This window comes from Carcharhinus amblyrhynchos, chromosome 25 (genome assembly GCF_965287045.1).
Source record: "Carcharhinus amblyrhynchos chromosome 25, sCarAmb.v2.hapA, whole genome shotgun sequence".
Taxonomy (NCBI): Eukaryota; Metazoa; Chordata; class Chondrichthyes; order Carcharhiniformes; family Carcharhinidae; genus Carcharhinus; species Carcharhinus amblyrhynchos.
Genome location: NC_137348.1, coordinates 13,829,762 through 13,856,349, shown reverse-complemented (window position 1 = coordinate 13,856,349; position 26,588 = coordinate 13,829,762). Strand labels below are relative to the sequence as shown.

The following is a 26,588-nucleotide window of genomic DNA, read 5'->3' as shown; positions in this document are numbered from 1 at the left end:
ATAGACAGGTAGCCAAGGCTGGAATTAAAATTGGGTCCCTGACGCTGTGAGGCAGCAGTGCTAAGCACTGTAACACCCTCGGTAAACTTTGGCTGAACATTACAAAGTCTGGAAGTTTGTTGTAAAACATGGTACCTCAAATTTTGCAGCCAATAAAGTGTTAACAGTAGGATAAAAGAATTCCTGCAGAAAAGTCATCTGGCACAAGATGGCAAATGTAGAACAATGAACATTAGATACATGTGGCTGTCAATGTAGCTAACACCTTCATCTATGAATCACTTGCACAGAAACTGGAGATTATGACTCTTTCCAATGCATCGGTCTCATCAGTTTGAAGTGATATATTTATAGAGCAGTGTGAATGGTAACATCACTTGTAAGAGCTGTGAAGGCAGGATGTCAGTTCCACATCTCATGATCTATAGTATAATAAATCATCACACTGCAGCCCCTGTCACACTTCAAGTGCCACATAGTCTATATGCAAACTTTTGTGCTACTTTTTCATCTGATTGGCTTGGCTTACAATTCAACTACGGACTGGAAGTGAAATGTATTGAAAGGAAAGCAGAATCTAAACCAATGAAGTTGCTCAAATATTTTTTCCAAAATCCTTTAGGCCACAACAAATAGGAACTAACAACATTCTGGGGGTTACTATTGACCAGAAACTGAACTGAACCAGCTTTATAAATACTATGGTTGCAAAAGCAGGTCAGACACTGGGATTTCTCTGGATAGTAACTCACCTCTGACTCCCCAAAGTCTGTCCAACATCCATAAGGCACAAGTTAAAGTCATGATGGAACACCTTTCACTTGCCTGGATGAGTGCAGCTCCAAAAATACTCAAGAAGCTTGACACCATTCAGGAGAAAGCCCGCTTCACCGACATCCCATCCACCACTTTCAACATTCACTCCCCTCACCACTAATGCACAGTAGCAACATTGTGTACCAACTACAGGATGCACTGCATCAACTCACCAAAACTTCTTCAACAGCACCTTCCAAATCTGTGACTTCTAACACCTAGAAGAACAAGAGTAGTAGATGTGTGGGAACACCACCATTTGCAACAAGTTCCCCTCCAAGCCACAAACCATCCTGACTTGGAACTAGGTTGCTGTTCATTCATTGTCACTAGGTCAAAATTTTGGAACTCCCTTCCTCACAGCATTATGGGTGCACCTACAACACAGGGATTGGAGTATTCCAAGAAGGCAACTCACCACCACCTTCTCAAGGGTAATTAGGGAATGGATAATAAATGCTGGCCTAATCAGCGACATCCATATCCCATGAATGATTTTTCAAAAAACTTAGTAAACATTTACCTACCATTTTTCTTTTTCACAGTCAAAAGTCCAGAGCACAAAATAAAGTTTACAATACAATAAAAACAGTAAAAATGATGTTCTTCCCAATACACAATTTAATCTTACGGCGGCACAGCAGCACCAGAGACCTGGGTTCAAGTCTGGCCTCGGGTGACTGTGCGGAGATTGCACATTTTCCCCGTGTCAGCATGGGTTTCCTTTAGGTGCTCTGGTTTCCTCCCACAGTCCAATGATGTGCAAGTTAGAATGGTTGGCCAAACTAAATTGCCCCCTTAGTGTCAGGGAGATTAGCAGAGTTACGGTGATAGGATCTGGGTGGGATTGCAGTTGGTGCAGGCTTGATGGGCTGAATGGTCTCCTATCCTAGTGAGATTTTATGATTTTATAAACTTATCTGTAAAATTGTCTTATCTTTTCAAGTAGCTATACTAACATTTTTCTCTTGGACTCAGTTCAAATGCTTTGGCTTCCACTTAATGTTCTTCTCAGCATTATAACTCTACTGACTGAAAGAAATTGTCAACTTGCTCCTGAATACCGCAAGATGATTTAGTTGGGTCTTGTTCAACAAGTAAAATTTTCCAACATGCTGCAATATAATTCCCTAAGAACAATAACTAAAAACATGGATATGTTCAAGCTTTAACAGTACAGATGTGTTTCCTTTACCTGGTGATGTGGAAATCAGCCAATATATTGGAATAGTCAAATCTAGAGATGACAAAATCATGTGTGGGGATTTCAGGAGCTAGAAGGCCAAGGTAGCAGTAGAGGCTGCATTTTACTGAAGGTGACAGTAAGGCAGTGAATTCCAGGGATAGAGGAGCAAGGGAGCTGAAATGGAGATTGAAATCACTGAGGTTGAGTAGTCACAAAGTGCAAAAGGTGGCAGATATTTTGGATGAGAAAAATGAGGGACAACAAGGATTTCAAGAAAAATGAGAGGCATGGAATAGGTTGAGATGCTAGAGAAGAAGGTATAGAACAGATAAGAGGCGCATGCAATCGCTACAATTTTAGTAGTGGGAGGTGGTGTGATGAGGTGGGAAATAAAGCCAAGTGGGGAGATTTCAGTCAGAAGAAAGGTGGCAGCTTGGTTGCACAGTGGTTAGCACTGCTGCCTCACAGCACCAGGAACCCAGGCTCAATTCCCGGCTTGGGTCACTGTCTCTATGGAGTCTGCACATCCTCCCTGTATCCGTGTGAGTTTCATCCCACAGTCCAAAAGACATGCTGGTAAGGTGAACTGGCCATGCTACATTCTCCCTCAGTGTACCCCAACAGGTGCCAGAGTGTGGCCACTAGAGGATTTTCATATTAACTTCATTCCAATGTTAATGCAAGCCTGCTTGTGACACCAATCAATAATCTTAAACTTAAAGGTACTGCCACCCATAAGCTATGTTTTGACCAAAGCCAAGACATGAATGCAACCAGTTACAATAAAGTTGTGGGTGGCAAGTGTTGTAAAATGCCTTGAAGCAATTTTAGCATGATATCACTTTAAGGGAAGTGTGTCATTTGATCTAGCCTCAGTTTCACTTTGCCCTGAAGCAGCATACACACTCCTCTCCCATTCTGCTTACTTTGACGCAGTACCTCTTTGAAGAACTGCATTTTTAATTCATCCCATAGTTTGTTGACTTAGTTTATTTGGTTAATGAGAAGAAACACACAGATCTGATGTTTTCAAGTTTTCTGTCCACATATATCTGTTATTTCCCTAGAACTTGGGATTGCGCAAACAGCTTGTGGGTTCATTAATTCATTCAAGGCACAAGGAAATCTAGGACCAAGAGAGAAAAAAGGAGATGGAAATATTGGACTTGGATTCAGGACAGCAGCCAAATAGGATTTGAAAAGTATGTATTTTGTTGGACATGAATAAGCTATTGTTAATGTTGAGTTCCTATGACATGAGAAGCAAACTTTATCCTAATTGCTATTCCCTGCTGAGCCACAAAAGAGGCATTATACAATTGCAAGTACTTTCTTTACTGATCTGAGGTTAGGTAAATGAATTTTGGGATGTGACTCGTGACCTTAAATTTCAACATTTAATCACTTGAGCCACTGGATCACACCAAGCCATACCTTTCTTCCGCAAAATTGTGGATCATTGTGAAGCTAGACTAGTTACATTGATGCAAACGCTACACATTACTTTCATAATAACTTTAGAAGGCTTACTTGGCTCGAATGTTGGACATGTCATTGTTACAGCTGAGAAGGAGTTTGCACTTCTCCAGTCTATCATCAGGTGAGCAAGCTTTGGGATTTATATCTTCAAGTTGACTACAAAAATCACTGAGATCTTTGCAGAGATCCAGGAACATGATCAAGATTCTCTTGTCAGTTGAATTGTCACAGTAGTGGTCCAGATAATTTTGAACCTGCACAGAGAAGAATTAAAGATCTAAATTAATCTAATGTTTATTTATTAGTGTCACAAGTAGGCTTATGTTAACACTGCAATGAAGTGAAAATCCCCTAATCGTCATTCTCTTAACGCCTGTTCGGGTACACTGAAGAAGGATTTAGCATGGCCATTCCATCTAACCTGTACATCTTTGGAGTGTGGGAGGAAACTGGAGCACCCGAAGGAAACCCATGCGACACGGGTTACAGACAGTCACCCAAGCTGGGAATTGAACCTAGGTCCCTGGTGCTTGTAAGGCAGCAGTGCTAACCACTGTGCCACCATAACAGTATCTTAATGTTGTTCACAAATTATCTCCACATCATTTCTAGAATTTAGACAGTAAATATTGAAAAACAGATGAAAGTTTTATAACAAAATTTCCTATTTCAAAATGTTTTCCCTATTTCAAAATGGTTTTCCTACTCCTTGTCATGTTCCTCTATATTAGACACTCTGTGGCTCAGATGACAGGCTTTGCTCTAGGTCTCCAGGCTGCTCCTTGGCTGATTAGACGAACACGAGCCCATGATCATTTTTTTATATGTCTTTTAGAGAGAGAAGTTGCCTGGCCTCATTGCTGGTAATAGAGCAGAGACTGAGAGGATTGAAGTTTTTGACCTTGTCCATTGCACTGCAGTCGTTTTCACAATATAAAATTATCAATTACACAACTGAAAATCTACAGCGTACTTAATTTATTCATCATTTCCAAAAAACCTACCACTGTTACGTTTGTGCATTATAGATTCATCAAATCCCTACAGTGCTGAAGGAGGCCATTCAGCCTATCAGGCCTGCAATGACAACAATCCTACCCAGGCTCTATCCCCATAACCCCACGCATTTACCCTGGTAGTCCCCGTGACACTAAGGGCAATTTAGCGTGGCCAGTCAACCTAATCTTTGGTGTGTGGGAGGAAACCAGAGAACGCAGAGGAAACCCATGCAGACATGGGGAGAATATACAAACTCCACACAGACCGTAATGCAAAGCTGGAACTGAACCCCGATCTAATATGAAGCATGCTGAACTTTGAGCATATGAAGAACAAACACTCACAGATTAGCATGAATCAGAAAGTTTCCTAAACTCTGGTCCAAAAAAAGGAGCAATATTTCCTTTGGTCAATTTGTGTCAGTGATATCATTAAATATTATGTTCGCTATTTCTAGCTGTATCATAAAAATGATCTAAAATAACACATTCCATTGCTATACTGGAACAGTGATCAAAGGAGATCTTCCCATTATGATGTTCCTAATATGAAGCAAAGAAAACAAATCCAATGTGTTTTAAACCCCAGAACAGCACAGCCTTACCGAAACTATGTGCATGTTCCAACTTCTCATATCAGTTATTGCATTGACCCCAATTAATAAAACTGCTAATAATATACTTGTGTTGGATTAGAGGCATAGTTTCATTATGCAGCTTACTTCATAAGCATCCCCATTTACTTATAGAGTGAGGATAATTTTATCTAATCATTCCAAACTTAATGTCACCACACCTGAAAAGGTAGGACGGGGTAAGCCTTAGAACATAGAACATAGAACACTACAGCACAAACAGGCCCTTCGGCCCACGAGTTGCGCCGATCACATCAACAGCTACCAATCTATAGACCTATCTATAACCCCCAATTCCATTAAACCCCATATACTCATCCAGAAGTCTTTTAAAAGACCCCAGCAAGTTCGCCTCCACCACCACTGACGGCAGCCGATTCCATTCACTCACCACCCTCTGAGTGAAAAACATAAGAAACATAAGAAATAGGAGCAGGAGTAGGCCATCTAGCCCTTCGAGCCTGCCCCGCCATTCAATAAGATCATGGCTGATCTGTCGCTGCTCAGTTCCACTTTCCCGCCCTCTCCCCATAACCCTTAATCCCCTCTCTTATCAAAAACCCATCAACCCGCGTCTTAAAAATATTTAGCGAGGCAGCCTCCACCACTTCAACGGGCAGAGAATTCCAGAGATTCACCACCCTTTGAGTGAAGAAGTTCCTCCTCAACTCCATTCTAAACCGCCCCACTTACCCCTAACATCACTTCTGTACTTTCCTCCCCGCACCTTAAATCTGTGTCCTCTTGCGGCGACCATTTCAACCCGGGGAAATAGCCTCTGAGAATCCACCCTATCTATTCCTCTCAACATTTTATAAACTTCTATCAGGTCGCCTCTCAACCTTTGTCTCTCCAGGGAAAAGAGACCCAGCTCCCTCAACCTAACTTCATAAGGCATGCCTCCCAGTCCAGGCAACATCCTTGTAAATCTCCTCTGTACCCTTTCAATAGCTTCTACGTCTTTCCTATAGTGAGGCGACCAGAACTGCGCACAGTACTCTAAATGAGGCCTGACAAGGGTCTTCTAAAGTTGCAGCATTACCTCCCCATTCCTAAACTCAATCCCTCGATTAATGAAGGCCAGTACACCATACGCCTTCTTGACCACATCCTCCACCTGCGAGGCCGATTTAAGAGTCCTGTGGACCCGGACCCCAAGATCCTTCTGCTCTTCAACACTACTAAGACTCCTGCCCTTGATAGTGTACTCGTTCCTCCCATTGGTTCTGCCAAAATGGACGACTACACATTTATCCACGTTGAAGTCCATCTGCCATTTCTCCGCCCAGTCCTGCATCCTATTTATGTCCTGCTGCAACTTTTGGCATCCTTCCAGACCATCCACAACACCACCGACCTTCGTGTCATCAGCAAACTTACTTACCCATCCCTCCACTTCCTCATCTAGGTCATTTATGAAATTGACAAACAGCAAGGGTCCTAGAACAGATCCCTGGGGCACTCCACTGGTGACTGACCTCCATGCCGAAAAAGACCCATCCACAACCACTCTCTGCCTTCTGTAGGCAAGCCAGTTCTGGATCCACAAGGCCAAAGGCCCATGGATCCCATGCCCTCTCACCTTCTCAAGAAGTCTTGCATGGGGGACCTTATCAAATGCCTTGCTGAAGTCCACGTACACCACGTCCACTGCACTTCCTTCGTCAATGTGTTCAGTCACATTATCAAAGAACTCAACTAGGCTCGTAAGGCACGACCTGCCCTTGACAAATCCATGCTGACTATTTCTGATCATGTCAAACCTCTCCAAATGCTCGTAAATCTTGTCCCTCAGAAGCCTCTCCATCAGCTTACCAACCACTGAGGTCAGACTCACCGGTCGGTAATTTCCCGGGCTATCTCTGTTCCCTTTCTTGAAAATAGGAACTATATCCGCAATCCTCCAATCTTCCGGAACCTCTCCCATCTCCATTGACGACGCAATTTCCATTTGCCCTGAAACTGGAAATCCGCCTGAGGTCAATGGGCCTTTCCATGGTCTGCCCCTCGCCCAATCTGATTTCCGTTACAGGTGGAATGGGAAAATTTGCCCCATAACGTGCCAGCCTTATCGCCAGTATCATCATATTATGAAGATAAAAGGCTCAAAGTATTTCTTCACCACAAAATGCAGTATTAACAAAAATCTGAGGTAAAATAAACACTGGGAAAAGTTGAGGGGGGGAGGGATAGCTCATTTTAAACTTTATTTGGTTCTGGAAATTAAATACTCACTTGGTGTAATTAACACACAATTCCACCTTTCAACGAGTCAAGGAACATACTAACATATCAGGAGAGATTGAATCAGTTAGGCCTATATTCGCTGGAGTTTGGAAGACTGAGGAGGAATCTCATAGAAACCCATAAAATTCTAATATGAAACAACAGATATACGCTGAATTTTGAGCATGTGAAGAATGAACACTCACTGATCGGGTCTAGACCAGGGTAGATGCAAGAAGGATGTTCTCGATGGCAGGGGAGTCCAGAATCAGGGATCACAGATAGAGAATACAGGCTAAACCATTTAGGACTGGGATGAGGAGAAATTTCTTCACCCAGAGAGTGATAAGCCTGTGGAATTCTCTACCACAGAAAGTAGTTGAGGCCAAAACATTGCATGTTTTCAAGAAGAAATTAGACAAAGCTCTTGGGGCTAAAGGAATCAAAGGATGTGGAGGAAAAGCGGGAACAGGTTACTGAGTTGGATGATCAGCCATGATCACAATGAATGGTGGAGAAGGTTTGAAGGGCTAAATAGCCTCCTTCTGCTCCTATTTTCTATGTTAGAATCACCATGGGGGAAGATAAACCAAACCAAAATAAGCAAATGACTCCGAAAGAAGAAATTGTCCATGAGACAACTTACATTCATTGCCTGTCCTTGAGGGCATTTGAGAGTCAATCACATTGCTGTGGTTCTGGAGTTTCATGTAGGCCAGACAAGGTAAGGGCAGCAGATTTCCTTCTCTAAAGGACATTAATGAACCAGGTGGGTTTTTACAACAATTGACAATGGTTTCATGGTCATCATTAGACTTTTATTGAATTCAAATTTCACCATCTTTCGTGGCAAGATTCAAACCTGGGTCCCCAGGGCATTAGCCTGGATCTCTGGATTACTAATCCAGTGACAATGCCAATGCAAACACCCCCCTCCTTCCCCAGTAAATATCACTGTAAATACTCGATACAATACAGATACACCTTACACAACTATAAGCAATCCCCTTCAACATGTATGGCATTACATATCTACACAGCTCCATAAAAGCTGATCTTTATTCACATAGGTTAGGTCAGGAGTTTTATCTGACAGCAGATTTCACCTCTGAGTTTCAAGTGTACTATCATCAGCAAGCACACTTCCACAAATCCACTCACCTTCAGATCACCACAGTCCTGATAGTGGAAAGTTTCCAGAGTTCTTTTTCAACCAATCAACCAATATCATGCCAGTGTGTATAGTTTAGCAACTTCTGGGAAAACATCCAGCTCTTTAGTATCTCAGCTATTCACATAGATTTCCGTGTCTTAGATCTTCTTAATCAGCTCACATAGTGCTTCCAGGAGCTTCTGTCTCCTTTTCCACCAAACAGAAAATCTGACCTCTTCCAAAGAGTGTTACGCTTCTTCCTCTCACAAGAATTTGATGCATTCCTCTTTCTGTCTCTGCCTGCTTTCTCTTTGTGTCTGCATCCATGCACCCATCACCTTCAGCTCCTCTGTTTGTAGTTCTCCTTTCTGTCCACTGCTTTCCCCTTGTGTATGCCAGCCACACTGCTTCTCTCTTAATTTCCTTTCTGTTGGTACTACTTCCAGGTCAAGAGTAGCCCAATCACATGGACCATGTATTATTATCCAAGAAAGTTACATTTTCTCTTTGCTGTTGATGCAAACTCTTAAAAGTCCTTTCCAGACATTATTAAAAGCAGTTACAGATTCCACCAGCCTTTTAAAGAAGTGACAAATTTTCCTTATCCTACTGCTTTAGGGTCAAAGGTCATCACAAAATATAAATAAATATGATACAGTGATGGGTTAATGAGGTATTTGTGATTTTTTTGTGCTTTCATAGCTATGCTGATCACTGCAAAATCAACTTGTATGCATTTCTTTCACCAAGCTAATGGCCTCCCTCAGGAATATGATTCTAAACTCAAAATCTCATTAAGCAAGCATGTTAGGTAACATATCCATGTTATCTAGAATTTTACAAATCTGGATCACATTCCTTCTGTTATCTTTCTCAGTTCTTCTCTTCCTCCTGAAATCATCCTTACCATTCTCTGAAGTCTCCAAGGTCCCAGGAGGATTCCAGAAATAAGACACGACATTCAAAATGTCAGCCTACCAATGTGCTACGTAAAAGTTTCAAAATGAAATGACTTCACAACAGTGAAATAAATATACTGAATGGTTGATTGGGATGCCATCTGATATGCCCATAGTGGGGACTTCATTATAGATCTATATCATTAAGTGGAAGCACTTTCAGATTTAAATGAAGGTCAAATGTAGATCTAAATGGATTTAATTGAGTTTCAATTGAGATAAACACTAGTCAATAAACACCTGTAAGAGTGAAGTACCGTCAGAAATGGTCAGCGTGTACTCAACAGGGACGATTGGAAACAAGGCATTCAGGAGCTTCCAAACATTTATTAACTAAATCAACTATTTACAGGGATAGGAAAGCATGAGGCTTCTTCCAGGTGCATCTCTCTGAGTTCTAGTGATATGTTGGGGGGGAATTGCAGGGCCTGTTTGCCACAGGTGCAAGTCCTGTTATGCTGTTAACTGTCACAAGAAGGCCATAAGAGGGTTTGTGCTGGGGAGCTCTCACAATAAGATCTTTCCCACCTGCTGCTGGTGACATAATCGGGTTCACAGCTAGTGAAGGCATGAATCTAATTACCATCAATTTGAATAGTTTTGAGTATTCTTAAACAGCTTTAACACCTTCACTTGTGGGTGTCAGATATTACCCTCACTCCCCCTGCCCCTGGTGTGGTGTCACGCTGGCAGGAATCACAACTGCTCTCCAGCAGACAAGATGACCATGCCAGGGGTGCAGAGGCCAGCATTGCTATCCAGATATTCAGGGACATGGTAGGGCACAGCCCCTTGGCACCCTGGCACTAACAAGGGCAGGGCTTGAGTTCAGGGTGAGGGGATGGGCCTCTAGGTAACCTCACTAGGAGTTTCCTATTATGTTGGGGGAGGCAGAGAGCTGGCAATGAAGGCAGGAGGGCATTGTGTCTACACAGCAGTAGAGGATGGGGAGAGTATGTCTGCATTGTGGGGCTAGGAGTTCTGATGTCCCAATGCAAATGATGATGGGGGATGGGTGGGGTCAGGTCATCTTCATGGCTGTGAGTGGTGTGGGGGGCATAGGAGGTGGTGACCTGTACATTAAGTGTTGCCCCTCTGTGGTTGAGATTTGAGGATGTTCCCCTTGTCTGGCAGGGGTCCTAATGCAATAAAAAGTCTGACAACACCAGGTTTAAGTCCAACCGATTTATTTGATAGTAAACTCACTAGCTTTCCGCTTTGTCCCTTCGTCAGGTCCCTTCTTCACCTGACAAAGGGACAAACCCAAAAGCTAGTGAGTTTACTATCAAATAAATCTGTTGGACTTAAACCTGGTGTTGTCAGACTTTTTACTGTGTTTACCCTAGTCCAACGCCGGCATATCCACATCAGGGGTCTTAATGTCCATGGGAGGGATCTTTAGCTTCAATTTGAAATCAGGGTGGCCTTTAAAATCCACATGGATTCAGCCTTGCTGGTGTCTTTTGGCTCTGCCCCTCAAGAATGATGGTGCTAAACATACCTCCCTGCTTTTTTTGACAAAGTACTGATGATCTGGAGAGAATATTGGCTGTTTCTCTGGGGAGAAACATGCTGGTCTTAAATCAGAATCTGACAATGTGCCATTTCTTTGGAAGATTGCACTCCTGATCTGACATATTAGTGCAATAGTTTTATATTACAGTTAATACAGCTCTGATTCAAGCAAAATCCTCCTTTCTGAGAAGCTCTAACAAAATAAATACACATTGTTTACCTGTGAAAGAGTAGACACGGGTTTGGTCTTGTCATGAGCATTCTCACGTGTGTGATCTAGGGCAGCAACAAATGTGAATTGCTGCTGTTTGAACAGTAGGTAGCGTTGTTCCAGATCTCGCAAAGTAGCCTTCAGCTCATTCATACCTGTACAGGAATGAGATAGAGAATCTAGTGAACTCCCTCAATGTAAACAAAACAAAGGAGATTGTCACTGACTTCAAAAAGCGTAAAGGGGAACATGCCCCTGTCCACATCAATGTGGACAAAGTAGAAAGTGTTGAATGCTTCAAGTTTTTAGGTGTCCACATCACTAACAACCTCTCCTGGTCCCCCCATATCGACACTATAGTTAAGAAAGCCCACCAATGCCTCTACTTTCTCAGAAGACTAAAGAACTTTGGCATGTCAGCTACAACTGTCACCGACTTTTACAGATGCACCATAGAAAGCATTCTTTCCGGTTGTATCACAGCTTAGTGTGGCTCCTGCTCTGCCCAGGACCGCAAGGAACTACAAAAGGTCGTAAATGTAGCCCAATCCATTAGGCAAACCAGCCTCCTTTCCATTGACTCTGTCTACATTTCTCTCTGCTTCAGCAAGGAAGCCAGCATAACTAAGAACCCCACGCACCCCAGACATTCTCTCTTCCACCTTCTTCCTTTGGGAAAAATATACAAAAGTCTGAGGTCACATACCAACTGACTCAAGAACAGCTTTTTCCCTGCTGCTGTCAGACTTTTGAATGGACTTACCTTGCATTAAGTTGATCTTGCTCTATACCCTAGCTATAACTGTAACACACATTCTGCACTCTCTCATTTCCTTCTCTATGAATGGTATGCTTTGTCTGTATAGCATGTAAGAAACAATACTTTTCACTGTATGTCAATCCATGTGAGAATAATAAATCAATTCAAATCAAATCAAAAAAGCATGAGTGCTGTGTTATAATAAATTTTCCATAGTAGTATATATGATTGGTTTCAGCTAAAAAAAAACCTTATTTACCTGATATTAAAAGATAGATGCAGGTCTCTCAGAGATATATTTCTAGCACAATTTAACCAGCTTTCATAAAGCTTTGTCACATTGCAAGAATCTTTAGGAAGTGGGGGCCATTTTGCCTCTGTAGCCTGCTCTGTCATTCATTTAGTTCATGGCTGATCTGTAATTCAATCTCGTTTAACCAGTTTAGCTCCATATCCCTTGGTATCTTCACCTAACAAGAATCTATAGATCACTGTTTTGGAATGTCCTTCCATAGCCTTTTAGGGAAGGTTCCCATCAACTTTTGTGTGAAAAGGTGTTTCTTGATTTAAAAATATGTTCCCTCATTATTGTTTCCCCCAATCAGAGGAAGTGATTTATTTGCAGCTATTGGACTGAATCCTTTTTATATTTTAGACAGCTCAATCAGATCATCCCTTAACTTACCAAATTCAAGAGACTATAAACCAAGTTTACGCAACCTCACCTCGCAATTTAACTCTCTAAGCCCCATTATCATTCCTGTGAATCTGCTCTGTCCATGTTCCAAGGCCAAAATATACTTTCTGAAGAAATAAATATGATACACTAAATGGAGTCTAAGCAGAGATTTATGTGACTGTAACATAACCTCCACCCCTTTGTCTTTCAGGCTACTTGTGATAAAGGCAGCATTCTATTCACCCTTCTTCATTTGTTTTGCCCATTCACTTCATCTGTTTCCTTCCCTTTTCAACTTCCAGCTCCCATCTGCACTATAGCTACTTACTATCCCTCCTAATTTAGTGTTGTTACTCTTCCCTTCTGAAAATATTACACTATCAAATGTTAGATTTCACTTTAATTTCCAAATTTAAAGTACTTACTTAAGCTTTTTCCCTGCTGCCATCAGATATTTGAATGGACCTACCTTGCATTAAGTTAATCTTTCTCTACATCCTACCTATAACTGTAACACTACATTCTACACTCTCTCCTTTCCTTCCCTGCGTGGAATATGCTTTGTCTGTATAGTGCACAAGAAACAATACTTTTCACCGTATACTCATATATTTGACAATAATAAATTAAATTAAATCAAATCAAGATTCATTTGCTTTACTTACTTGCTTATCAGTGCAACCTGTTTCACAAGCATCTTTCTTTTATAACTGATATGTATAATTATAATAAGAGTCCATCCTCCCCTTCACTTTTCACTCTGAATTTAGTATTTCTTGTTCAAATTTCAATGGTATATAATATCCAGGGAGGTTATCTCCAATAGCTGAACACCTGAATAGGTAATAATTAACTGTGTTAGTTAGCGAACTAACTCACTGCTGATGGCCAAAATACCTCTGAAAGGGTTGCCCTTAATACCCCTTAACAGCATAGAAAAGTCATCGCAAATAGTTTCACCAGCTTAAATATTTTTCTTTTATAGCTCAGACTATGAAAGCACTTAAAATAAATCTTGTATGTTTTACTGCCACTTGTGAGACTTAGTTGTCATTCATAAATTCTGTGTCTGGGATTTCAGGCTGCACTTTGAGTATCACAGTTCCATGGGAGGGGGAGTTGTAAACTACACCTCTCATAAGGCATCTCTTTCTTTTTCCAGCTCTCAAACACAGCGGGAGTCAAATGGAACTGCCTATTGAAGTCAATAGGAAGGAAATCAGCTGTGTATGTATAATGATTTGCCAATCAGCTACTGCCGTTCCTGGAATCACAGAAAGTTACAGTACTGAAGGAGATCATTCAGCCTTCAGTGTCTGTGCTGGCCAAGCCTAATCCCGCATGCCAGCTTTAGGTCTGTATAGCCTTCTTATTGGTTACAATATTTCAAGTAAATATCTATATCCTTTTAAGTTAAGTTTTAAGTTTATTTATTCATCACAAGTAGGCTTATGTTCACACTGTAATAAAGTTAATGTGAAAATCCCCTAGTCACCACACTCTGGCACCTGTTCAGGTACACTGACGAAGAATTTAGCATGGACTGTGGGAGGAATCCCACGCAGACACAGGGAGAATGTTCAGACACTCGCACAGACAGTGACTGAAACCAGGAATCAAACCTTGATCCCTGATGCTGTGAGCTGCAGTGCTAACTATTGTGACACTGTGCCGCCCAAAATGAGATGAAGATTTTTTTGCCTCAACCACTCTTTCTCAGGCAATGAGCTCCAGTTACCCAACATTCTCTGGATGAAAAAAATCCTTCTCAGGTCCCCAATTCTTCTATAAATTACTTTAAATATATGCCCACCGAAGCCATGCCATTAACTGCTTGCCTTTATTTAGGGGTAGATTTATAATGAAATACACCATGTCATGACCTCGATTCCTAGCTTGGGTCACTGTGTGGAGTTTGCACATGTGCCTACCAATAAAATAAACTTTAATCTGCACATGAACCGTCCATTCATTTCCACATCAGAAAAGCCCAACCACCTTTTAAATGTGTAAATTCCTTAAAGTTCCGATCAAGAGTCAATGTAAAAGCAACACTTGGCTTTAATGTTCAAAATGAAATTTCTATTAGTGAGGAGGCCTCAAATGATGGGGTGGAGTGGGGGGACAAAATGCACATCAGTCTTTACACTTGATAAATTAAACATAAAACTCAAGGGCAACACTAAAGTAGAAAAGGGTGCAAATGAAACACAGAATAAATGAAATTAAAACACAACTGCTGGGCTGCTCCATGGCAGTCAGAAGGGTATGTCCCCTCCACCATTGCCTCCCACCTCCGGTTCTGACTGTGGAGCTGGTTGCTGAGGTGGGAGTGAGCATAAGTAGCGTTTGCCTGGGTGAGGGGACCTCATCCAAGCACCAAGGGAGCCAACAATATCCCAATAAGGATCCTGCTTTATTTTTTGCTTGTAGATTCTGGGCCTGTACCTGCATGTTACCCATTCTTTCTCCACAGATTTTAGTGGAAAGGTTCAACAGTTTTAGCCAGGCAGGTCACAACATCATTACAGAAATGAATGACTGTGCCTGTAACATGTACTGTTTGGAATCAGTACCAATGCAATGGAAACATTCAGTGAGATAGGCAGAAAACACAAAGGGAAGGTCAAACCAGTGAACTTTAAGAAGCAGAGAAACAATGAGAGCTTATTAGCTGCTGCTTTCTGGGTGCTCTGTTGACACTTTCTGTTGACATGGCAGAGTACAACATCCTCCAAAACCACCCCACCATCATCTGACTGAATGGAACTGCAATTGCCTGATTTCATTTGCATCATAGTCAGAGAATCACCTGCAATAATTTCCCTTTTCACTCTGCACGATTCCCTCTGGTGTCCCTAATGGATATACTCTGGCCTCCTCTTTCTTATTTATGTAAGTAAATTTGATGTCATTCAAAACCATGCTGCCCAGGTCCTAAATTGCATCAAGTCTCACTCAGCCATCTCCCCTGTGTTCATTAACCCTGTTTGTGCTCCAGGTCAAGAAATGATTCAATTTTAAAATTCTCATCCTTGTTTTCAAATCACTTACTGCTTTTGCCCCTCCCAACGTCTGAAATCCACCCCCCATCTCTTCCCATTCCATCCCCATTCCCTTCCCATCCCCATCCCATCTCCTCCCAGCCCATCCCTATCTCATCCCCATTCCCTTCCCCATCTTCTTCCATCCCATCCCCATAGAACATAGAACACTACAGCACAAACAGGCCCTTTGGCCCACGAGTTGCGCCGATCACATCAACACCTATCTATAACCCCTAATCCCATAAAACCCCATATACTCATCCAGAAGTCTTTTAAAAGACCCCAGCGAGTTCGCCTCCACCACCACTGACGGCAGCCGATTCCATTCACTCACCACCCTCTGAGTGAAAAACTTACCCCTAACATCACTTCTGTACTTTCCTCCCCGCACCTTAAACCTGTGTCCTCTTGTAGCGACCATTTCAACCCGGGGAAATAGCCTCTGAGAATCCACCCTATCTATTCCTCTCAACATTTTATAAACCTCTATCAGGTCGCCTCTCAACCTACGTCTCTCCAGGGAAAAGAGACCCAGCTCCCTCAACCTAACTTCATAAGGCATGCCTCCCAGTCCAGGCAACATCCTTGTAAATCTCCTCTATACCCTTTCAATAGCTTCTACGTCTTTCCTATAGTGAGGCGACCAGAACTGCGCACAGTACTCCAAATGAGGCCTGACAAGGGTCTTATAAAGTTGCAGCATTACCTCCCGACTCCTAAACTCAATCCCTCGATTTATGAAGGCCAGTACGCCATACGCCTTCTTGACCACCTCTTCCACCTGCGAGGCCGATTTAAGAGTCCTGTGGACCTGGACCCCAAGATCCTTCTGCTCCTCAACACTACCAAGACTCCTGCCCTTGATAGTGTACTCGTTCATCCCGTTGGTTCTGCCAAAATGGACGACTACGCATTTATCCGCGTTGAAGTCCATCTGCCACTTCTCCGCCCAGTCCTGCATCCTATTTATGTCCTGCTGCAACTTTTGTCATCCTTCCAGACCATCCACAACACCACCGACCTTCGTGTCATCAGCGAACTTACTTACCCATCCTTCCACTTCCTCATCCAGGTCATTTATGAAAATCCCCAACTCCTCACCCATCTCCTCCCCATCTCACTCCCTTCGTCTCCTTCCCATCTCCATCCCCATCCTACCCCTTCCATTCCTCCCCATACCTTCATCTCTTCCTCATCCAACCCCAGCCCATCTCCACTTGATTCCTATCCCTATCCAACTCCTTCTCATCTCCTCCCCATTCCCATCTCCTCATGCCTCAAGATGTTTATTACATTAAAGGTGCTATATAAATGTTGCTGAAAATGTGATGTTTTGTGAGGCTACTTGACTAGTCACACTTTGAAAGTTAAGACTTTAGAAAGGGCAATGAGATAGTTTGTTATACGAGAAGCTTCTAATTAGATCAATTACATCCAGAAATATCAGATTATACAGTTAGGCAATATTGTTACATTAAAATATGCTAAAAACTATTCCCAACTGATGATATAGTGTTTGCTCAACAATGAGTTCTCCTTATATTCGGTGAATTAAAACAAAAACTCCTTTCTTAAGTTACAAAGTCAATGCTCAGAGTGGACAAATCCGTCTCCTTGCTTGCTCCAAAACCCAAATTCAAATTGAATCCAGTTCAATTTCTCCCACAACAGAGACAAACAAGATCCAAGCTGTCAAGATAAGGCATTGCACCCCATCTAGGGCTTGATCTGATGCCTGATCTTAACCAAAAGACCTAGCAGCAACTTTTTTAACTCCACCCTTTAAGTTACAAAGCCAACGCTGAGTAGACGGCGGGGGGGGGGGGGGGGGAGGCAAAGCAAAATCCATTCCTTGCTTGCTCCAAAAACCAAACTAAAAATCCAATTGAATCCAATTCATGGTCTCCACAAGACAGAGAGAAAAAAATTCCAAGTTGACCCGTCCTGCACCCCTTCTTGGGCTTGATCTGACGCTTAATCATTGCCAGAAGGCCAAGAAGAAATCCAAGTGAACAATTTACAATTCAGCATCAAATGATATTAAGTGCAGGTGAAAAAGCAGTAAATAAGAATTCGGTGTTACAATTATATTGTAGCCATATAATGATTAGCCGCAAACCTAAGAGACATGAGTGAAACTCGTGCACTATGTACAATGTTCCCACATACGTTACTGTAATGTATCGCGATAATGCTGTATGCATTGCATTTGGAACAATCTTGTACACACCGTAAACAATGCAGATATATTGAAATATCGCATTGCAGTTCCGCAATCAGCATCCGTAAATGCGTTTGCCCGATTTATAAAGTATTTTGCAGGAGTTTATTGAAGACGATGAAATTGAAGATTGATGAAAAACCAACAACAGCACAAACATTTCAATGCACCGTTCTCTCTCAGACAGGCTTCACACCAGGCATGGTATTAATTCACGTTTAAGGAAATTAATCTTGGACTGGGTTCAAATGATCGCGATTAAATGTCAGAAAATAAGCCAACCTTCATGAAATACGCTGATGTTAAGAATATTAACTGAAACAATTTGCAATTTAGAGTACATATTTCATCTTGATAATGCATCGGGTTAATAAGTGAAACAATTGCTTTGTGATAACCTACCTGAAAGTTTGAAAAATGGATCTCGGATTATACCCAAATCTTTATTTCTATTCGTTGCCTTTTGTGTGTTCCGGGTGGACTATTTCCTCCCAACTTGGTTAGTTTGTTACATTAACTGGATACAATTTCAGCTGGCACTGTACTGCACGTAGTGACCATTGTTTAACTTCATTACCTAGCAACTGGATTGAACAAAAAACACGTAATTCATGTTAACCCTCTCACTCACGTATAATTATATATCTATATACATATGTGTTTCCTTAGGCGTGACTCCCATTTAAATGCGATAATACAGTTGGTCAGTATGAAAATCGAGCGCTGTAATAATTTCACTTTCCATTATGCTTTTAGCTAAATGTCTTTCATTCCTCCTGTGAATATGGTTCTTTTTAATACACCTTGGATTACATTGACTTGGTTTTTGCTGTTAACGTTCACTGTAATTACTCAAATCATCAGCAATGTTGCGGACTTTGGACAAATTCGGCAGACTAACAGCGGAAATACGTGGCTGTCAGTGAATGTAGGGTCCACACACAGCCAATGTTCATAGTTATTAATGCCCTGAAACAGGCGCAACTTTGGGAGTCCGAATTGAAATAATTCGAAAATCTAGAAGCTGCCGTCAGCGTATCTATGCTCCTCCATAGGGTGCGCTGTAGAGAGTTTCCACAGTCTGCAATCCCCATTGCAATTACTGATTAGAATTTCCACTCAAATGCTGATAGTCTTGCTATAAAGATCCTGGGAAAAGTCACGCCTTCTGAATGAGGTGTGACTTGAGTTTTTAGACCTCAATTTTCTCAGCATCGGCACTTAAAATCCCGATGTGTGGAGGGGCACGGAGAACACAGTAAGAAGTCTCACAACACCAGGTTAGAGTCCAACCAGTTTATTTGATACTAATCCCACAAACTTTTGGAAATGGTGTCCCTTCGTCATGTGTGTGGAAGGTTCTGATCAGAGAAGGGCATATAAAGTCACACACAGTTTACAGAATACTGATTAGAATTCAAGTCTTTACAGCTAACCTGCTTTTCAAGTCTTAAAGATGCAGACAATGTGAGTAGAGATAGCATTAGCATAGGTTAAAGAGATGTGTATTGTTTCCAGACAGGACAGTAAGAGATATTACAAGCCCAGGCAAGTCGTGGGGGTTACAATAGTGCGACATGAACTCAAGATCCTGGTTTAGACCGTGCTCATGTGTGTGGAACTTGGCTATCAGTCTCTGCTCAGCGACTCTGCGCTGTTGTGTGTTGTGAAGGCCGCCTTGGAGAACGCTTACCTGAAGATCAGAGACCGAATGCCCGTGACCGCTGAAGTGTTCACCAACAGGAACAGTCTTGCCTGGTGATTGTCGCATGATGTTCATTCATTCATTGTCATAGCGTCTGCATGGTCTCCCCAATGTACCATGCTTTGGGACATCCTTTCCTGCAGCGTATTAGGTAGACAACGTTGGCTGAGTTGCAAGAGTATGTGCCATGTACCTGGTGGATAGTGTTCTCACGTGAGATGGTGTCATCCATGTTGATGATCCAGCATGTCTTGCAGAGGTTCCTGTGGCAGGGTTGTGTGGTGTTGTGGTCACTGTTCTCCTGAAGGCTGGGTAGTTTGCTGCGAACAATGGTCTGTTTGAGGTTGTGTGGTTGTTTGAAGGCAAGTGGGGGTGTGGGGATGGCCCTGGCAAGATGTTCGTCTTTGTCAATGATGTGTTGAAGACTCCGGAGAAGATGTCGTAGCTTCTCCGCTTTGGGGAAGTACTGGACGACAAAGGGTGCTCTGTCCAGTGTCCTGTGTTTGTCTTCTGAGGAGGTCGGTGTGGTTTTTCGCTGTGGCGTGTCGGAACTGTCGATTGATGAGTTGAGCGCCATATCCTGTTCTTTTGAGGGCATCTTTCAGCATCTGAATCCTCCTCTTCTGAGCAAATCCTGTGTATACGGAAGGCTTGTCCATAGGGGGTGGCTTCTTTAACGTATTTAGCGTGGAAGCTGGAGAAGTGGAGCATCGTGAGGTTACCTGTGGGCTTGCAATACAGTGAGGTGCTAAGGTGATCCTCCTTGATGGAGATGCATGTGTCCAAGAATGCCACTGATTCCGGAGAATAGTCCATGGTGAGTCTCATGGTGGGATGGAACTTGTTGATGTCATCATATAGTTGTTTCAGTGATTGTTCCCCATGAGTCCAAAGGAAGAAAAAGTCATCGAAGTATCTAGCGTATAGCATTGGTTGAAGGTCCTGTGTGGTGAAGAAGTCTTGTTTGAGCACAGAGAAGGCAGAGGACCTCCCCGTGAACCTGCTCCTGAGCCTAGCCACGGGAGCTATTAACAGGTCCAGGTAGCGGGCAATCCAAGGGTCGTCCAGCACTGCTGGCTACCCGCCTACTGCGGCTACATGGCCGGGTGTCCCTGCAGAGGGAATTTGCGGTGTCACCGTCAAGGCCTTCCATGCTCATTGAGCATTGCAGGGGCTGGGGTGTATTATTGACCCCTTTAATCCCACATTTTGATTTAATGTTTTAAGTTTCCTTTCTGCTTTTTTTTCAGGTCGTTCCCTTTTTGGGGTCTGCCCCTTTTAATTTGTCTCTCCATTTACTTAATTTAGTTTATTTGATTTGCCAAAAAAAGACAGTTAAAATCTACCATCATTCCCATACTCCTCAAAAATGGCACCCCAGCCACTGACAATCTCCAATTTCCCTTTCTAAGGTGTTGACATGTTAGCCATTTACTTGCTCATGTCCATCTTTCAAAAGCTCCTTGCTAATTCCTCCAGTGTAGCTTCCTTTTTCCTTTTAATTCTTTTATGGGATGTGGGCATCACTAGCAAGGCTGGCATTTGTTGACCTTCAACTTGCCTCTGCCATTTCAGAGGCTAGGCTATTGCTAGGACATTGCTGTAGGGTCTGGAGTAGGCCAGATGAGGTTTCCTTTCCCAAAGAGCTTTAGTGAACCAGATAGGTTTTTCCTAACAATCGACGATTATTTTCATGGTTACTGTTACTGAGACTAGATATATTGATTGAATTTAACTACCATTGTGATGGGATTCAAACCCATGACCCCAGGGCATTAACAGGACCTCCGGATTACTAGCCCAGCAACATTACTACTACATCACCATCTTTAAATCTTATAGCAAAGGATACATCATAAATCCATGAGAATAAATGGTTTATTAATGTGATGTTACCCCAATTTTGAATTATTTCTAGAATAATGTATGGTTAGAAGAAACAAGACAGGCTTTGTCTTGGACTCTAGATGATGTCATAAACTATGAAGATGTGGAAATTTTCCAGTTGTATATTGTCTTGCCATATATGTCAGAAAGACTCCAAGGCCTTTCACATATAATAACTTATAATAACCAATTTATTGTAATCATTTATTATAAGTGCAACCAGTGTTAAATAGCCTAACATCACTGAACCCTGAGAAACTGTTTCCAACGGTCCACAGAATGACAACAAAGTTGAATGGAAACAAACTCAGAAAAGGGAAGATAAATGGACATATCAAACTATTTCTCATGGAAGGTTTTGAATGTTTGGAGTGAACACCTTGGGGAAGCTAGAAAAGCTGATAAAATCAATAGCTTTAAAAGGGAGTTGGGCAAATGTTTGGAGTGAAAATCAATTGGCAGAACTAAGTAATGAGTTTTGCATTCTGTGCTGGAACTCCTGAGCTCTGTCAGATGGATTAAACAGGTCTTTTCTGCTCCTGTGTACGTTTGAGTGCTGAAGCAATGATCTTGTTCCTAACTCGTAAAAATTGTTGTATTCAAGTTTAAGCACGTTAGTAAGTATACATGCTGCAAATAGGAGCATTAGGTGGTATCAATGGAATGGAAAATGATCTGGGTTCTATAAAGGGGGCGATGAGTTTGATCAGCCAAGTTAAAACTCAGGCAGTGAGGTAGAAATTGGCTTATGAAATTCAGCAGTTCAGTAATACTTCATGAATCATCCACCCTCCAGGAATGCTTAGTACACTGTTAGATTTGTTTGTAGAATTCCTGCAGTAGTAATATCAATATATAAAGCTTACCTCCACCCCGTAACACTGGCTGACTCTATCCCTGCCTCAACTCATCTGCTGTTGAAATTCTGATCCATGCTTTTTTTACTCTAGACTTGACTATTCCAATGCACTCCTGGCCAAACTCCCACATTATACCCTCTGTAAACATGATGTAACCCAATTATCTTGCTCTCTCACACTTTAGGGGTAAAGGGTGGTCTAAACTCATTGGAGAGAGGCCATGGATTGCGCTTGAGACAGAAATGTAGGGGGAGCAGGTGGCAACAATGGGTGAGTGAGAAAACCTGTGATAAGTGGATTTCAATGTGAAAAAATGTGAGGTCATTCACTTAGGATCTAAGAAAGTCAAATCAGAATCCCTTGTTAATGGTGAGAAACTTAAAACTAGGAAGTAGTTAACAGATAAGGATGTCCATCTACTCAAATCACTAAATAAGAACATAAGAACATAAGAAATAGGAGCAGGAGTAGGCCATCCAGCCCTTCGAGCCTGCCCTGCCATTCAATAAGATCATGGCTGAACTGTCATGGCTGAGTTCCACATTCCCACCCTCTCCCCATAACCCTTAATCCCCTCGCTTATCAAAAACCCATCAACCCGCGTCTTAAAAATATTTAGCGAGGCAGCCTCCACCACTTCAACGGGCAGAGAATTCCAGAGATTCACCACCCTTTGAGTGAAGAAGTTCATAAGAACATAATAAGAACATAAGAAATAGGAGCAGGAGTAGGCCAACTAGCCCTTCGAGCCTGCCCCGCCATTCAATAAGATCATGGCTGATCTGTCGTGGCTCAGTTCCACATTCCCGCCCTCTCCCCATAACCCTTAATCCCCTCTCTTATCAAAAACCCATCAACCCGCGTCTTAAAAATATTTAGCGAGCTAGCATCCACCACTTCAACGGGCAGAGAATTCCAGAGATTCACCACCCTTTGAGTGAAGAAGTTCCTCCTCAACTCAGTTCTAAACCGCCCCCCCCTTTATCTTGAGGCTGTGCCCCCTAGTCCTACTATCCTTTCTGAGCGGGAAGAATCTCTCCACCTCTATCCTATCCATCCCATTCATCATCTTATATGTCTCAATGAGATCTCCCCTCATTCTTCTAAACTCTAACGAGTACAAGCCTAGTTTATTCAGCCTCTCCTCATAGTTCAAACCCCTCAACTCCAGTATCAGCCTAGTAAACCTCCTCTGCACTCCCTCCAAGGCCAAAATATCCTTGCGTAAGTGCGGCGCCCAAAACTGCACACAGTACTCCAGCTGCGGCCTCACCAATGCCCTATACTGCTGCAGCAAGACCTCCCTACTTTTATATTCAATACCCCTCGCTATGAAGGCCAGCATCCCATTAGCCTTCCTGACCACCTGCTGCACCTGCAGGCTGGGTTTTTGCGACTCATGCACAAGGACCCCGAGGTCCCTCTGCACCTAAAAGCTGGGCCCAGGCAGCAAAAGCAATCAAAAAGGCTCATGGCATGTTGGTTTTTATTTTAAGGTTGGAATACAAAGAGAAAGATGTTATGCTTTAGTTGTACAGAATCTTGGTTAGTTTCTATCTGGAGTATTGTATTCAGTTCTGGCACCATAATGCAGGAAGAATATGTCGTTCTTGAACTAAGAACAACTGACACAGTGGACAAGTACTCAAACTCTTGAATTATTGTATGACACAGTCTCTGTGGGTGGAAGTTACGAACAGCAAAGGGTCGAAAACTTTGCTGGGTGTATTCTATAGGCCACCCAATAGTGACAGGGAAGTTGAAATGCAGATAGGGAAACAGATTCTGGAGAGATGTATTAATAACAGAGTTGTCATGATGGGAGACTTCAATTTCCCAAACATCGACTGGAATATCCCTAGGGTAAGGGGTTTGGATGGGGAGGAGTTTGTTAGGTGTGTTCAGGAAGGTTTCCTGACACAGTATGTGGATAAGCCTACGAGGGGAGAGGCTGTACTTGACCTGGTACTGGCAAATGAACCAGGGCAGGTGATGGATCTCTCGGTAGGAGAGCATCTTGGGAATGGTGACCATAATTCTATCTCCTTCACAATTGCATTGGCACGAGATAGGATCAGGCAGGCTAGGAAGGTGTTTGGAGTAAGGGGAGATACGAAGAAGTCAGGAAGTTACTTGGACAAATAAACTGGAAGGAGGCATTCTTAGGGAAAAGTACCGAAGGAAGGTGGCGGATATTCAAGGAATGTTTGTCTGGAGCTATGCATGACAACGTTCTGATGAGACAAGGGGGTTTTGGTAGGTCGCGGGAACCGTGGTGCACGAAGGCTGTGTTGAACCTAGTCAGGAGGAAAGGGAAGGTGTACAAAAGGTTCAGGGAACTAGGAGAGGTTAAGGATCTTGAGGAGTATAAGGACTGTAGAAAGGAGCTTAAAAGGGAAATTAGGAGAGCCAGAAGGGGTCATGAGAAGACCTTGGCAGGTAAGATTAAGGAGAATCCCAAGGCCTTCTATAAATATGTGAAAGGTAAAAGGATGAGAAGAGAAGGGATAGGACCTATAAAAGGTGAAGGGGGAAAGGTCTGTGTGGAACCAGAAGAAATGGCAGAGGTGCTCAGTGAGTACTTTGCCTCAGTATTCACGGTGGAAGCTGATCTGGGAGATTTTGCTACGGATTTGCAGCAGATGGAAAAGATTGAGTTTGTGGATATTAAGGTGGAGGATGTGTTAGAACTTTTGAATTCTATCAAGATAGATAAGTCGCCGGGACCAGATGGGATGTACCCCAGGATGCTGTGGGAGGCGAGGGAAGTGATTGCAGAGCCCCTGGCGATGATCTTTGCATCGTCAATGGAGACGGGAGAGGTTCCAGAAGATTGGAGGATTGCGGATGTAGTCCCTATTTTCAAGAAAGGGAACAGAGATAGCCTGGGAAATTACCGACCGGTGAGTCTGACCTCAGTGGTTGGTAAGCTGATGGAGAGGCTTCTGAGGGACAAGATTTACGAGCATTTGGAGAGGTTTGACAATGATCAGGAATAGTCAGCATGGATTTGTCAAAGGCAGGTCGTGCCTTACGAGCCTAGTTGGGTTCTTCGATAATGTGACTGAACACATTGACGAAGGAAGTGCCGTGGACGTGGTGTACATGGACTTCAGCAAGGCGTTTGATAAGGTCCCCCATGCAAGACTTCTTGAGAAGGTGAGAGGGCATGGGATCCAAGGGCCTTTGGCCTTGTGGATCCAGAACTGGCTTGCCTGCAGAAGGCAGAGAGTGGTTGTGGATGGGTCTTTTTCTGAATGGAGGTCAGTCACCAGTGGAGTGCCCCAGGGATCTGTTCTAGGACCCTTGCTGTTTGTCATTTTCATAAATGACCTGGATGAGGAAGTGGAAGGATGGGTAAGTAAGTTTGCTGATGACACGAAGGTCGGTGGTGTTGTGGATGGTCTGGAAGGATGTCAAAAGTTGCAGCAGGACATAAATAGGATGCAGGACTGGGCGGAGAAGTGGCAGATGGACTTCAACGCGGATAAATGCGTAGTCGTCCATTTTGGCAGAACCAACGGGATGAACGAGTACACTATCAAGGGCAGGAGTCTTAGTAGTGTTGAAGAGCAGAAGGATCTTGGGGTCCAGGTCCACAGGACTCTTAAATCGGCCTCGCAGGTGGAAGGGGTGGTCAAGAAGGCATATGGTGTACTGGCCTTCATTAATCAAGGGATTGAGTTTAGGAGTCGGGAGGTAATGCTGCAACTTTACAAGACCCTTGTCAGGCCTCATTTGGAGTACTGTGCGCAGTTCTGGTCGCCTCACTATAGGAAAGACGTAGAAGCTATTGAAAGGGTACAGAGGAGATTTACAAGGATGTTGCCTGGACTGGGAGGCATGCCTTATGAAGTTAGGTTGAGGGAGCTGGGACTCTTTTCCCTGGAGAGACGAAGGTTGAGAGGCGACCTGATAGAAGTTTATAAAATGTTGAGAGGAATAGATAGGGTGGATTCTCAGAGGCTATTTCCCCGGGTTGAAATGGTCGCTACGAGAGGACACAGATTTAAGGTGCGGGGAGGAAAGTACAGAAGTGATGTTAGGGGTAAGTTTTTCACTCAGAGGGTGGTGAGTGAATGGAATCGGCTGCCATCAGTGGTGGTGGAGGCGAACTCGCTGGGGTCTTTTAAAAGACTTCTGGATGAGTATATGGGGTTTAATGGGATTGGGGGTTATAGATAGGTCTATAGATTGGTAGGTGTTGATGTGATCGGCGCAACTCGTGGGCCAAAGGGCCTGTTTGTGCTG

General features: G+C 42.9%; 1 protein-coding gene across 1 annotated transcript in view; it reads right to left on the bottom strand.

Moving 5' to 3' along the window:
• The window catches only part of spaca9 (sperm acrosome associated 9), a 35,937-nt gene extending 17,536 nt beyond the window's left edge, over window positions 1-18,401 (bottom strand). Inside the window, exons 1-3 of the mRNA XM_080212241.1 lie at window positions 18,288-18,401; window positions 11,188-11,333; window positions 3,533-3,735 (exon numbers count right to left, since the gene is read on the bottom strand). Coding sequence (XP_080068367.1) covers window positions 3,533-3,735; window positions 11,188-11,331 — 347 coding nt within the window. The 5' untranslated portion in view covers window positions 11,332-11,333; window positions 18,288-18,401. The remainder of the gene's footprint in view (window positions 1-3,532; window positions 3,736-11,187; window positions 11,334-18,287) is intronic.
• Window positions 18,402-26,588: the final 8,187 nt, after the last annotated feature.